Consider the following 15,213-nt stretch of genomic DNA (forward strand, 5'->3'; position numbering starts at 1 on the left):
ATGGCCGAGAGAGTGTGTTGGCCCCTGTACATGCTGTGTTAGGGAGAAAGTATCGATTAGTGCAATGAATTCCTTGGCATAATTGTTTTCAGGATTATCCACATGCAAGTTTAGATCCCCTGATATAATAAGACAGTCATACTCTATGCAAACAACTGATAGCAGTTCACCTAGCTCTTCAAGAAAAACTTTAGCTGAATGTTTTGGAGGCCTGTAAATTGTCAGTAATAAAATCTGAGGAGAAGACTTAATGCATGCACACAGATATTCAAATGAAGTAAAGTCACCGAATGACGACTGATTGCACTGAAAAGACGTCTTGAAAATTGTAGCTATCCCCCCACCTCTTTTATTTGCTCTGGTAGCACTCAAGAAACTGAAGTTTGGGGGAGCTGATTCGATGAGAGTAGCAGCACTGTTTGCTTGATCTAACCATGTCTCAGTTAAAAGTAAAAAATCAAGGTTGTGTGTGCAAATTAGATCATGAATTAAGAATGATTTGTTTGAAAGAGATCTGATATTTAGGAGTGCTAGTTTTGTTAGTTTAAGTGTTTAAGTGGGGAAATATGATCCATGGGGGAAATCTGAGGTTGATGTGGTACGGGTAGGAGATTGGACTGGTTTACCCTATAAGCTCGATGCATTTGTGTTCTATTTCTTGTCAATACAGGAATAGAGAATGTCATGGGCTTACTGGGTCCCGGCATGTTCTCAAAACTACTGTCAGTACCATTTATATTGCAGGGACCCTGAGAATATCATGCAATACAGTCATCATATAATTGTCCCCTGCTGCTGCCATCTGTATTTTCCACTGCACATTCCATGCTATATGCCAAGGTAACACACACACACACACACACCTTAGAAGCCTTTTACATATGCCCTACAACAGTCACCAAGGTAACACATACACACACACACACACCTCAGAAGCCTTTTTTGCCCTTGTTGAGGGTAGATGTGAGAGAGAAGTCGTGAGCAGATGTAAACACTCAGGAGAAGTCGGAGATGATGTTGAAAAGATGGGAATTTTATTTTTTCTCCCAATTTAGGCCAAAAAGACAATAAAAATTAACAAAATTAATGAAAAAAAATACTGTTAGATAAATAAAGTAAATTGACATGAAAATCAAAATATACAATTACGCACCTTTTTTTTCACTAGAGCATACAACAGACGTATGTCCTCGACTCTAACTTCCTAGACAGACTGAAGCGGTAAGTCTATATAGGCCTGCAGCGCACCCCTGAAATTGGCACATACCAGCTCAACAATACAATACGGGGGTGGCTCAGGTGAGTAGACAATAAAAGCTTAAAAACAGTAAAAATGCACATATCTACAACACTAGAAATTGAATAATATTAATTATATTGTTCTAGCTAATATTTGGCAAAGCCACAATATAAATTAGCAGCTAATAGATTAATAAATCAAACTCCGAGTCACTTCCTATTGACCTGGAAGTCACAGCGTCATTTAAACTGCACAATCGCGGCAAAAATTCCTTTACACAAACAAACAGGAGACGCCAGTAAGACACAGAGGTGTTGCGTGATTATTGTAACCGGGCATGATTGTGAAGTAAATGGTATGGTTTTAAACAGAAAGAGATATATTGATGGTTGTAGCTATAGCATATTAATCACCGTAGTATTGGATGTTAATATTGTGCACAAGTAAGCTATGGGATTACTGTGGGGGTTTTGAGGAATGACTACAGTAGGTTAACAGATGATATGAAAACAGCATGAGGACAAACGGAACACATTGACACACTAGACAAACATATAAAGGCAACATTTGCACTCAGTCTTAGAGAACTGGCATAGGTAGCACATCGCTACCAAGTCACCAAGGTAACACACACAGTTCTTGTCATTTACAAGTTTAGGTTAAATAGTGCCACCAACCTGCTCTGCACTCACTAGACCAGGGGTCTCCAACCTTTTTGGGAATGAGGGCTACCTGAAGACCCGAAATCATATGGAGGGCTACTCATTTAAAACAAACATACCCTCACCCCTTTAGGCCTATTATTTAGGACGGTAGTCCTCCTAAATAATAGGCCTATGTGATTTTTACTTTTAAATTAGATTTAAGCAACTGTATTTTCATCTGATTCTTCAATACTTTAATATCAATATGCAACACTACCAACATATTTGTTTAGTTTGTTCATTTTAAAGTTTGCATGGGGAATCTAATCTTATTTTTTTAACAAAAAAACAATATTTTTGTGCAATTAATAATTTGGGTTACAATGTGTACCCAATTTATACCCACCCACCATTATGAATTCAGGGGTTGTTTAAGTTCTGATTTCAGTGGACAATTCGGTTTTAACATAAGTAAGTAATCACCCACACCACCCTAACATATGAAGTCTCCTTTTAAAGTTATTGCACACCTGAAATCTCTCCATGATCTGACAAAAAAGGTAATGTACAGTCCTGCTCAGTCAAGCATGCCACAACATTTTCAGTGCTATTATACGGCAGTAACCTACGGAGGAGAAAAGGCCTGTGAGCTAAAGCAATTGTTTTTCAGTCCTTGAACAATCATGCAAGAACCGTATTTGACGAACATAGAATGGCCACAGAACTTTTGCAAAGATATGCTTCCATTGGCTACACCAGACGAGCAAGTTTTTCCCCCTTTACTGTGTATGCGTGCGAGCAGCGTGTATGCGCTCCGCTTCCGTTGTTGTTTAAAGATTGAATGGGAAACGGATTTGGAGCCAACGGCTAAAATTTAACGCACAATTTGTAAGGTATCACCAATATAAATTTAATGTTACAGATGTATGGCTACATACATTCTTAAAATGGTTCTAGTCTAGACTTAAATATATATTGAAAACTTAACAATGGAGTGTGTTTTTAGAGCGTGATCTGACTGATGGCTATTTTTAGAAGGTGCGCTGGGGGCGCCTCATAGCCGTTCCGCGGGCTACCTGGTGCCCGTGGGCACCGTGTTGGAGACCACTGCACTAGACGTTAGTTTGGAGTCGGCCAAGCAGTGCTGGCCTGTGCTTACTTTGCCTTTGTAGAATCAAATTAGTGAGTCTTCATAATTTGTTGGCCTTAAGCGGTGCTAATTCAAACGCATTCCACTCTGCTAGGTGGCTAGGTTGTAGCCTTAATCTTTGCTAATTCAAACATATTCCACTCTGCTAGGTTAAGCTTTGCTAATTCAAACGTATTCGACTCTGCTAGGTTAAGCGTTGCTAATTCAAACGTATTCCACTCTGCTAGGTTAAGCTTTGTTAATTCAAACGTATTCCACTCTGCTAAGTGGCTAGGCTGTAGCCTTAAGCTTTGCTAATTAAAGCGTATTCCACTCTACTAGATTAAGTGTTGCTAATTCAAACGTATTCCACTCTGCTAGGTGGCTAGGCTGTAGCCTTAAGCTTTGCTAATTAAAGCGTATTCTACTCTGCTAGGTTAAACGTTGCTAATTCAAACGTATTCCACTCTGCTAGGTGGCTAGGCTGTAGCCTTAAGCTTTGCTAATTAAAGCGTATTCCACTCTGCTAGATTAAAGCTACCTTGTGTAAGAACTTCTCCCATCTAGCGGTGAAATTCTATATGACAACCAACTGAATATTACTTTCTAGCCCCTCCCATGCCGCATTTTAACTCTGGTGGCCGTTTAATGCCAAGGTTAACATGGCTTCCAGTACTACGACTTCGTCCAGTGTTCCTTTCAGTGATGAGGTTACTTTAGAAAACAATTACACATTGCATTTAGTTATATAGCCAGTAAACATGTTGGTTATGACCTGTATAGTAAGTAAGTCCATAGTAAGTCCCTGCCCCCCCCCCCCCCCCCCCTACATACACAGCACATTATTTCATCAGGAAGCTTCTCCAACACACATCCCCAACATACTTACAGCACACTGCCCACACACACACTACACACACACACACACACACACACACACACACACACAGTCACTGCTCCACTCCCCTCCCGCCCACACACACATCTTCACTGTCATCACTCACATACATCATACATACAGTACTCTGCTTGCAATAGTAAGTCCCTGCCCCCTGTCCCCCCCCCCTACATACACAGCACATTATTTCATCAGGAAGCTTCTCCAACACACATCCCCAACATACTTACAGCACACTGTCTCATGAGGAAGCTTCCCCAACACACATATTGCACACTGCCCTCTCCCCACATACACAGCACACTATCCCATCTCCCCTGTCATCCCCCCAACACACACACCAAGACCCCTGGCAGTTGGGTTAGCCCCTTGAGCCGTGGATCTGCCCAAGGTTTCTTCCTTGGTAAGGGAGTTTTTCCTTGCCCCTGTTGCTCTCGGGTGCTCCTTGTTGGTGCCCCCCACCCAATCCCAATCCTCCCCCACCTTTTTTATGCAGCCCTTGCCACTTAATCTACTAAACCCCTCTTCTACTGCACTTTTTACCCCCCTCCCCCCATTAATGCACAAATAGGCTGACACCAGACATAATTTCACTGCATTTCTTACTTCCAGTAACTATATGCATGTCACAATAAACTTCCTTGTATCCTTGTATGTAAAGTGAAAAATAGTTTTACATTTTCGTTATTTTGGTAGGCTATTTCATTGCTACAGTAGCATCAGCTATCAGGTTCCCAAACGAATGCATGCTAATGTTAGTACAGTATCAGTGCTATCGTTATTCTGTATGTACGAGATTAATAGTGTAAGGCAATGTTTACAGCGTAGCGTAGCCTAGCCTACTATGTTTCTCAGTGAGCAGAGTCAGAGATCAGTCGATGCTACGGAGGTGCGAGGGAAAGGTAAAGAAAAGCCAGACAGGGCCGGTGGCAGAGGATCGGTGAGACCTCCTAGGCAAAGAAAAAGTAAGACTCTCCAAAGATGACGAGGAGAGTGGAAGAACTTCAAAGACAAAGGAGAGAAGCAACGGAGGTTTGTGTTTTTTAAATATATTTCTCTGAACAGTATCAATGTCAATGACACCGAAATGAGCTCGGAAGCTGCACCAGGCACGTTTGTTTGCGTTGCGTCTGCTGCAACTACACCAGAAAAATAGACCATTCTTCTAAAATTGATTTTACGCGTTGCGAACGGAACACTTCAGTTATGCGCTCGGTGTCAAGTAGTGTAGCTTCCCTGTTTGTATCTCCATTGTTTATATGTAGCAATTTCTAGCTGTTGCCAGTCAACTGCATGATGTGAGTTGTCTGCCAGTGAAACCACGACACATATGATTACGTTATGGTCTATAGAAAATGTTACACAACAACATTTTCACCTTTTCATTGTCCATACACTAGTATTCTTGAAACACTTGAAAAATGACAGAGTAGCCTACTATTACTACTACTCTGCTAACAATCTAACTTTGCTACCTAAACATGCCTATCTGATCTTATTTCTTGTGTCTTATTTCTTCAGACTTGTGGATGGAATGAGCCTGCAAGAGCACAGGGACCTCACCACACAGTTGCTAGTGAGGCAGCCAGGTCTGGTGTTTGATGCGTTGATGATGCATCAGTGCAGACATGTCGTCCCCCCACCTGTGCCAGGGATGCCTTGGTGTACTTGTACACACTGCAGAGACATGCCAACCGATTGGAAGATAAAATGCTGTGGACAAAACCCAGCCACCTGTGTGAGCCTTCTGCCTCACTTCACACAGTACTGCCTAGATGAAGGTTTTCTCCAGATTCACATGCAGTACATCACAGACATCACAACATTAGGCCATGTAAGAGAGCCAGGTGATGACAATAGAGTTCAGATATGCTACCTACAGACATTTCATTTTCTGGCAGCATGGGTCTCTAGGATAGGGTAATAGAAGAGTGATCCCAAGCTGTGTGTGTAGGATGAGGGATAAATTCCCTGACCCTCTCACTCAGGGACATCTCTGGAATTTATATCACCTTCCTATAATGTTGTGTTATTGTAAATAGTTTTGTATTAGTGTTCTTGTACTGCCTGTTCCTTTTAAAACTGTATTTATTTTACACCAGTACATCGTTATATTTTGCTTTCATGAAAAATAAAAACGAGATTGTTACCTCTTATACATTACATCCACAAACTTATAATTAAAAAAGGAGTTTTGAAACACCAAATGACAGTAACATGGTCAACAATGTTATTTGCAATATATTTATTTACAGAAATTAACAAATAATGGTGTTTACACGTGAACCCTTCCTTTTTGTATGGTGCCTTTGAAGCAACATGGGCCATCATTCTAAATTTGCAGTCTCCTGAAAAGCTGATCCTGTGGAAGACATGCAGTGTCGTTAGACATACACACCATTTTATATAGTTCAACATATTGTTACTAATCTGTATAGTGCTATTTTGCCTAGACTGAGTTACAGGCAAGGTTACAATGAAGGCATGCACGTGCATCACATAACAAGACCAATGAATTTTGTCCACATCCTCCACAATGCTCATGTCATGTAGGCTTTGTAAAAAATATATATAAATGCTTATATCATGAAAATATACAAAAGAGAATGTTATGTAGAGTTAGGGTATAGACATTATGAGCATTGATGGGTTACCTCTGTTCAAGGTTCTCAATTTCAGGGGCTTTTGCAATTGCGCCAAGATGCTCATCTGAAATGAATAAGCAGAGCGTTTCACAACATGACAGTACATAAAATGGTAAACACCAAGTTATTAAAAATATACTTTCAGTTATTATCAAACAACAATCACATAGAATCAACAATTGTTTTTAATGCAGTGACTGTCTGTCCCACTAGAAATGCTGGACACTTCTGGAGTAATTAATACTAGAGGGCTTTCCCTTCATTGGTGTTGATGTGACTGCTCTCAGTTCTCTCTCATAGCTGGACAAAAAAGAGCAGTACATATTAGAATGTCTCACTTAAACCACAAACAAAGTACATTCATTTTATGACCGTGAAGAAAGATGTATTTTGGTAGATGCATTGACTAAAGTTCAATCAAAGCAGTTCTGTACGTATTTTATTGTTCTGCATGATAATGACTTTGACCCTCATTGATCAGTCTCAATGGGCTGGCTGGTCTACCTTGCTCCATTCACAAGTGTAATGGACTAGTCTACCCTTCCCCCATTCTGAGGTGTAGGCTACACTCATATGGTAAAAAACTTTCAGATAATTTAGTAATTAGTAGGCTACGTCTACAATTAATAAGACTACAGGACAGGCCTCAGGATGTGAACGTCACCCTTGGAATTGGCTACCCTAGCATTATCAGATTAGGATACATTTAGGCTACAAAGCAAAAGCAATGGAAAAATAACTACAATTTACAGTGCTCTTCGCCTGTGATCCGTCACACAAAAAAATGTGAGCACATTTTTGTTACAACATAGCCTAGACAATCCTTTTTCATCGACGCGAGGAAAAGTATCCCAGACGTCATTCTAGCGTTATGGACAACCGTGCTATAGTTAGCCAAGCAACTATAAAACTTTGAATTTACACCATAGACTGTATGTTTACACGAATAGGCCGAATTACCTGTCGAGGAGAAAGCAGGCAACTTCGGCGTCCCTTTTAAAATCCTTGCTCCTCACAAGCTCTTTCCATCTTAGAAAAGCCACTCCAATATTGACTTTGGTCTGTTGTTTTTCTGGTCACGTTGTCGTTTTAATTCTCTTTTTCACTTCCTTGGCGACTCCTTTTCATGTCCTCGAGAATAGGTGTAATCCTCCATCTTCAACAGACTTTCAAATCTGCCGGTGTTGTGCCCCTTCTGGTTTTTCCACCTGTTTCTGAGCCTGTCCAGATGTCATGTATACCTATCAACAGCAACCAACTGCTACCCACGTCGACAGATTCGCTACATATTCATAAACATTTTACTGGCCTTTGCATGTCGCACCTCAATAAAAACTGCACTGAACTGAACTGAATACCTGAGCACTACATTAGTATAACATTTTCCAGCGGAAAAAATGTTTTTTTAAAATAACCTAATTTCGATTCTCTGTGTCGCGCTGGATTCAAACCCTCCTCAGCAAAAATATCACCATGCGAGACCGCCTCTCCGCTACACTATCAGCACCTATATAACTTGATTCACCGTTTATCTGAATATTTTGTAACAACTGGTTACCTTGATTTAGGCTTTAAAAACATAACTGTATCATGCACTCTAACTTCTGTTACACCTCTGCGCTATCCATGTGCAAGGATTTGTCATAAATTCTACCAGGCAACGCACGGATTATGAAACAATGGGTCTAAAACAACTGGTTACCCTGGACTGAAAACGCATGATCTCGCTCTCAAACAGCTAGGCTGCAATAGCCTACGTTCCTTGGATGCATTTTACTGGCGTGTCGCACCTTAATATAATCTTTACTAAACTGAACAGCTGAGCACTATAACATTCTCCAGCGAGAAAATTATTTTTTAGAAGTCGCCTAATGACCATGACCATGATCCGTGTCGCACTAGATTCGAACTCTCTTCAGGAAAACAAATTACATGCGTGACCACACCGCTCCCCACTACACTATCAACACTGTGTCAATGGTTGTTTAACTATTTTCTATCAGGTCATATCACTGTTTGTCTATATATTCCGAAACAACTGGATACCTTAATTTAGGCTTAAAACATATCGTGCACACCGCTGCGCCATCTGTGTGCAATGATTTGTCAAAAATTCTACCAGGCAGCATATGGATTCTGAAACAATGGGTCTGAAACAACTGGTTACCCTGGTCTGGAAACGCATGAATTCGGGACTATACAGCTACAATAGCCAGTTCCTTTGGTTGAGGACAAGCAAATTTCTATGGCCATGGCGTCTCGTTTCCAAAGTTATAGCCTATGCTATCCTACAACGTTATGTTTACGACGGAAGATAAGTATTTGCAACCCCTACAATGCTTTTCATTTCAGGTTTTTAATTTTAAAAGGTTAACCTCATATCCCTGTTATCACAAGCAGCTTGTTCTAAATTGGGATGAAACTGGTTACCTTGCCTCAATTAGGCTACAGATGATCTCCACAAGCTGCTTGCGCATATACCAACATTATGTGCTAGTTAATTTGCACCAAAAGCTCTCCAGCTCCAGCTGTTGAGTGTTTGACAGCGAGATCATGCGTTTTCAGTCCAGGGTAACCAGTTGTTTTAGGCCCATTGTTTCATGATCCGTGCGCTGCCTGGCCAAATCCTTGCACATGGACAGCTCAGGTGTAACAGAAGGTAGAGTGCATGATACAGTTATGTTTTTAAAGCCTAAATCAAGGTAACCAGTTGTTTCAAAATACTCAGATAAACGGTGAATCATGGCCTACTGAGTGAACACAGTGTTATGTTCTGGAAATTATGTAAATGTTGATAGTGTAGTGGAGAGCGAGGCGGTCTCGCATGGTGATACTTTTGCTGATGAGGGTTCGAATCCAGCGCGACACAGATCATCGAAATTAGGTTACTTTAAAAAAGCATTTTCCCCGCTGGAAAATGTTATACTAATGTAGTGCTCAGGTATTCAGTTCAGTTCAGTGCAGTTTTTATTGAGGTGCGAACATGCAAAGGCCAGTAAAATGTTTATGAATATGTAGCGAATCGGTCGACGTGGGTAGCCGTCAGCTGCTGTTGATAGGTATACATGACATCTGGACAGGCTCGGGAACAGCTTGGAAACCAGTAGGTGGAAAAACCAGAAGGGGCACAATACCGGCAGTTGCGAGTAGACTAATCATGCAATGAGTGTTGCCTACAAGCGCGAAAGGCGGAACTGAATTTCCAAGAATGTCCTTCGTTGGCGAATGTATTTCAAAGATGGAGGCGAAACATGGATTCAGCCATTCGCGCGACTCGCGCATATGTATTTGGAATAGCAGATTCTACACTTACAAGAATACTTTGATTAGTAGGTGGAAATAATTACACATGAATGAGCACATATTTTTGAAAGAACAAATGGGTTTTTGCCAAGAATTAACTAAAAAAAAAGTACACAATGTAGCTTTAAGCGTTGCTAATTTAAACATATTCCACTCTGCTAGGTTAAGCTTTGCTAATTCAAACATATTCAACTCTGCTAGGTGGCTAGGCTGTAGCCTAAAGCATTCCTAATTCAAACGTATTCCACTCTGCTAGGTGGCTAGACTGTAGCCTTAAGCGTTGCTAATTCAAACGTATTCCACTCTGCTAGGTGGCTAGACTGTAGCCTTAAGCGTTGCTAATTAAAGCGTATTCCACTCTGCTAGGTGGCTAGACTGTAGCCTTAAGCGTTGCTAATTCAAACGTATTCCACTCTGCTAGGTTAAGCATTGCAAATTCCACTCTGCTAGGTGGCTAGGCTCTAGCCTTAAGCGTGGCTAATTCCACTCTGCTAGGTGGCTAGAGTGTAGCCATAAGCGTTGCTAATTCCACTCTGCTAGGTGGCTAGACTGTAGCCTTAAGCGTTGCTAATTCCACTCTGCTAGGTGGCTAGACTGTAGCCTTAAGCGTTGCTAATTCCACTCTGCTAGGTGGCTAGGCTGTAGCCTTTAGTTCGTTTGTAATAGCAAACAGAAATGTCAAGATAGCAACCGGTCATTACATCCTTTCATTTTCAAAGCAAAATGACAAATTGCCAGACCTGGGCACTGTTTTAGGCATGTGTGATAATATGTGTTTGAAGAGTATTTCACTCTTTCACCTTTCTGTGTGTGTGTGTACTTTCCTCTGTGTGTGTGTGTGTGTGTGTGTGTTTCACAGACATGATCCGTTTCCAGCTGCTATTTTACCAGTGTGTGTGTGTGTGTGTTTCACAGACATGATCCGTTTCCAGCTGCTATTTTACCAGACTCAGACGATCCCAGCATGATGGGAAGATTCCAGCGAGTGGAAAGACAGGTGTGTGTGCGTGTATGTGTGTGCATGTGGTGCGTGTGGGTGTGTGTGTATGAGTGTGTGTGTGTCTATGAGTGTGTGTGTGCGTGCGTGTGTGTGTGTGTGTGTGCATGCATGTGTGCGCACAGCCTGATGTGATGCTGGCCCTTTGAGACTTAAGTCTCTCTAATCCACTCCATCAGAGTAGGTAGACTAGAGGATACATGGATGCTGATGCTGTTTGTGTTGCTATGGTAACAGGGATAGGTAAGCTGGGGGATACAGGGATGCTGATGCTGTTTGTGTTGCTATGGTAACAGGGATAGGTAAGCTGGGGGATACAGGGATGCTGATGCTGTTTGTGTTGCTATGGTAACAGGGATAGGTAGGCTAGAGCAGTGGTTTTCAAAGTGGGGGCCGCGAGGGGGTGCCAGGGGGGCCTCAGCAATTTGGAAGGAAAAATAAAAGCAACAAATAAGTACATTTGAAAATTTTTAAATATACCTATTACTATGAGGGTTGTTATACAATGCCATTAGAATAATTTGTCGCATATCTGAACATTATATTTTTCATGATAATGACTGGGAATAATAGTAGATAGCTCTCATATAGCAGAAAGCTCCAAATGCAATTTTTACACACTGTATGCTCAATCGCGAAGTGCTTGTGGCTAAAATAATTATTAGAATTAGCTTAATGTAATTTTACATTTGCCGCAGTATTGTCGATGGGTTTAATAACACATCAAATACCACTTGGCCAGAACCTAGTGGTATTTGGGGGGCCTTGTGGTGGAAAAGTTTGGGAACCCCTTTGGCTAGAGGATACAGGGATGCTGATGTTGTTTGTGTTGCTATGGTAACAGGGATAGATAGGCTGGGGGATACAGGAATGCTGATGCTGTTTGTATTGCTATGGTAACAGGTGGAGGACATGGACAAGAAACTGGACTTCCTGGTGGACATGCACATGCAGCACCAGGAGACGCTGCAGGTTACCACGGGCAATGACCCCTCTGTGACCCTCACCGTCACTGACGGCGACCCTCTCCTCTGCTGCTATGGCCAACCACTTCCTTATTACCCAGTGCAGCACACACACAGCACACTCACACACACACTCACACACACTCCGCTGCCACGCCCCAATGTCCTGCCCATCAGTAGCCTGCCAGGCCACACCCACACACAGACTGACCTATCAGATACTGCATTGGGTAGGCAGGGGGCGGGGTCACAGTTGTCTCTGCTGTCAGTCACACAGCTGGGGGAGGAGCTAGAACGATCACCCAGTGGGTTCAGCGTGTCATCGGAGAGGGAGGAGTCTCAGGGGTCGCGGAGAGGTCAATCACACTGCTGCCTCGCTGAGGGGGAGACCGACACCGACAGTGACCTACACACACCCAGCACAGCGCCATAGCACACACACACCCACACACACACCCAGCACAGCGCCATAGCACACCCACACCCAGCACAGCGCCATAGCACACAGCCATAGCACCCACACACACCCACACACACCCAGCACAGCACCATAGCACACACACACGCACACACACACACCCAGCACAGCAGCATAGCACACGGGCACACACACACACACACATACCCAGCACAGAACCATAGCACACGCACACACACACACAGCACAGCGCCATAGCACTCACACACACACTCACACACAGATACACACATCACCACACACACTCTAACACACAGATACACACATCACCACACACAAACACACACGCCCTAACACACACACACACACACACCCTAACACACAGATACACACAGCATCACACACACCCTAACACACAGATACACACACACCACACACACACACACGTGGGCTGGTGTATAGTCCACAAAAGCTGCATAGACACAGTTCTATAATAAGCGCAAGGCTCACGCACACGCAGTAAAGGCCCTTCACAGTCTATGCGTGCAGTAGTGTGTGTGTGTGCAGTAAAGGCCCTTCACAGTCTACGCGTGCAGTTGTGTGTGTGTGCGCAGTAAAGGCCCTTCACAGTCTACGCGTGCAGTAGTGTGTGTGTGTGTGTGTGTGTGTGTTCAGTAAAGGCCCTTCACAGTCTACGCGTGCAGTAGTGTGTGTGTGTGTGCAGTAAAGGCCCTTCATAGTCTACGTGTCCAGTAGTGTGTGTGTGTGTGCAGTAAAGGCCCTTCCCAGTCTACGCGTGCAGTAGTGTGTGTGTGTGCGTGCAGTAAAGGCCTTTTATAGTCTATGCAACCTCTGCAGCTGATGCGCCCCAATCGGAGATAGCACCTGCGCTTGCATTGCGTCATTGAACTTTGACCCCTCAATATTTTAACTCAGCTGCTGCAGACCCCTAGCAGACACTCATGGCAGTCATCTCTCTCGCTCACACAATCAGACTCACCTTTAGCAAGAGGCTAACCCTTAGCAAGAGGCTAATCTTTTGTAGGAGGCTAACCTTTAGCATGCATCATGGTTAAGATTGTAGTAACTGTTATCTAATCTCTCAGTATGTTCAGTTAGTGTGATGCTAATCTTACTTTAGCAGTCACTCTGGAAAAATGACAGACACTAAAACCAACTGAATTAATTATTTATGACTATAGTATATAGTATTTACTCAGGCTAATTTCAGCAGACATCTCTAAACATCAGACAAATCTAAACCTCAATTTAGCGTCATAGTGATGAACTTTTAGCCGTCCTTTTGGTCAGTCCATTAATTCTTTGCCAGTATTAGCAAAAAGCAAGTGCTAGTTACAAGAGCTGGTTATAATGCCACTTGCACGTTAGCCAGCATTAGCAGCAGCATTGCTAGTAGATGCTACTCACACGGGCCAGTTAACAGAGAATGAGCCAGTGATGAGATTGCCGTGTCATAGTGAGCTATGCACAGAGATCAGTAAGCACAGCACATGCTCATTTGACCTGATAGAGTTGCTGTCACAAGAAAACACAGAATCTCTCAATGTGCCTACAGCTGTTTCTGCCGATCATCTAAACGTTAAACTCTTTTAAACTTTCTCTCTCACACACACACACTTAGACCTTACATCTTGGCCTAAGAGTTCATGTTTAGGTCAGAGTTATGATGAGCTGCCTTGAGGAATCTCTGCTGGACTGCAAGTGTGACATGGAAGAGTTGTTTAACAAGCACTTACAGAAAAGGCATCCCAGACTGGATGTGGAATAAAGAGCATGTGATTGGATGGGCATCCATACAAGCCCCGCCCAGTCCCTCCCTCATCTGTGACCTCGCCCCTAAAATCTGCCAATGTCTGCCTGAGTTGGAACTCGACCCTGCCCCCATCTGGAGATGGAACTCAGTGATTAGAACGCTATTGAAGAAACCCTGGAACAGTAGAACTCTTCAAAAGGAACCCTGGAACAGTAGAACTTTTCAAAAGGAACTTTGTGACTGTAAAGAACTCTGTGACTGCTGAACTCTCCCGGCAGAATCCTGTGACTCTAAACATCTTCTGAAGGAACCCTGTGACTACAGAACACTTCTGAACTGCTTCTGAGCTGTAGCCCCTGTGCTGGTAGCCCTGCATGTGCATGAGTAGTAGTGCAGGAGGGCGCCCCCAGTGGATGCTTTTATATTGCTCTTTTCTAAGTCTGCATGCTGCATGAACCCAGGCTTGGCCCAGCCAAGATACCCCTCCCACATGTGTCTCTGTGCATCGCATGGAGGGTGGATTCGAGCATGTTTATGCGTGATCACTTATTTAAACATGGAGGGTGGATTTGAGCATGTTTATGCGTGATCACTTATTTAAACATGGAGGGTGGATTTGAGCACGTTTATGTGTGATCACTTATTTAAACATTCATCTAAACAGAAGGCTCCTATACTGCCATTCATTTTCAATGGTGAATTCACCATTATTATTATACACACGTCATACACACAATTATTATTATACACACGTCATACACACCATTATTATTATACACACGTCATACACACCATTATTATTATACACACGTCATACACACCATTATTATTATACACACACAAGTCAAGGACACGCTCTTATTCATGTACACACTCAGTGATATGTTCTGTTTCTCTCTCTCACACACACACACACACACACAGTGATATGTTCTCTTTCTCACGCTCAAACACTAACCTGCACTTCATAGTTACGTGGTGCAATTGCAGAATGGACCAAACAGACTCTTAATCATTTACACAAGAGACACATTATCATACCTGAACACATACACACACACACACATATACATACAGGCACACACTCACACACACACAGTCACATCTCCCCACCAGAGGTATCGATGGTCAAATCTGCAGAAAGGTTACACCCCAACCTTAATCTGCAGAAAGGTCACACTCCAAGGTCATGGTTTTGCA

At 42.7% G+C, this 15,213-nt stretch overlaps 1 protein-coding gene and 1 long non-coding RNA gene across 3 annotated transcripts in view; one reads left to right on the forward strand and one right to left on the reverse strand.

Annotated features, from left to right (window-relative positions):
• kcnq3 (potassium voltage-gated channel, KQT-like subfamily, member 3) overlaps positions 1-12,374 on the forward strand; it is an 88,761-nt gene extending 76,387 nt beyond the window's left edge. For both annotated transcript variants that reach the window (XM_042071365.1, XM_042071366.1), the window contains exons 14-15: positions 10,775-10,856; positions 11,760-12,374. In XM_042071365.1, coding sequence (XP_041927299.1) covers positions 10,775-10,856; positions 11,760-12,254 — 577 coding nt within the window. In that variant the 3' untranslated portion in view covers positions 12,255-12,374. The remainder of the gene's footprint in view (positions 1-10,774; positions 10,857-11,759) is intronic.
• LOC121692655 lies at positions 6,786-7,780 on the reverse strand. Its single transcript, XR_006025304.1, has 2 exons — positions 7,517-7,780; positions 6,786-6,856 (listed from the first exon to the last, which is right to left on the reverse strand). It is a non-coding gene; the product is annotated as an uncharacterized LOC121692655 (long non-coding RNA).
• Positions 12,375-15,213: the final 2,839 nt, after the last annotated feature.

This window comes from Alosa sapidissima, chromosome 19 (genome assembly GCF_018492685.1).
Source record: "Alosa sapidissima isolate fAloSap1 chromosome 19, fAloSap1.pri, whole genome shotgun sequence".
NCBI lineage: Eukaryota > Metazoa > Chordata > Actinopteri > Clupeiformes > Clupeidae > Alosa > Alosa sapidissima.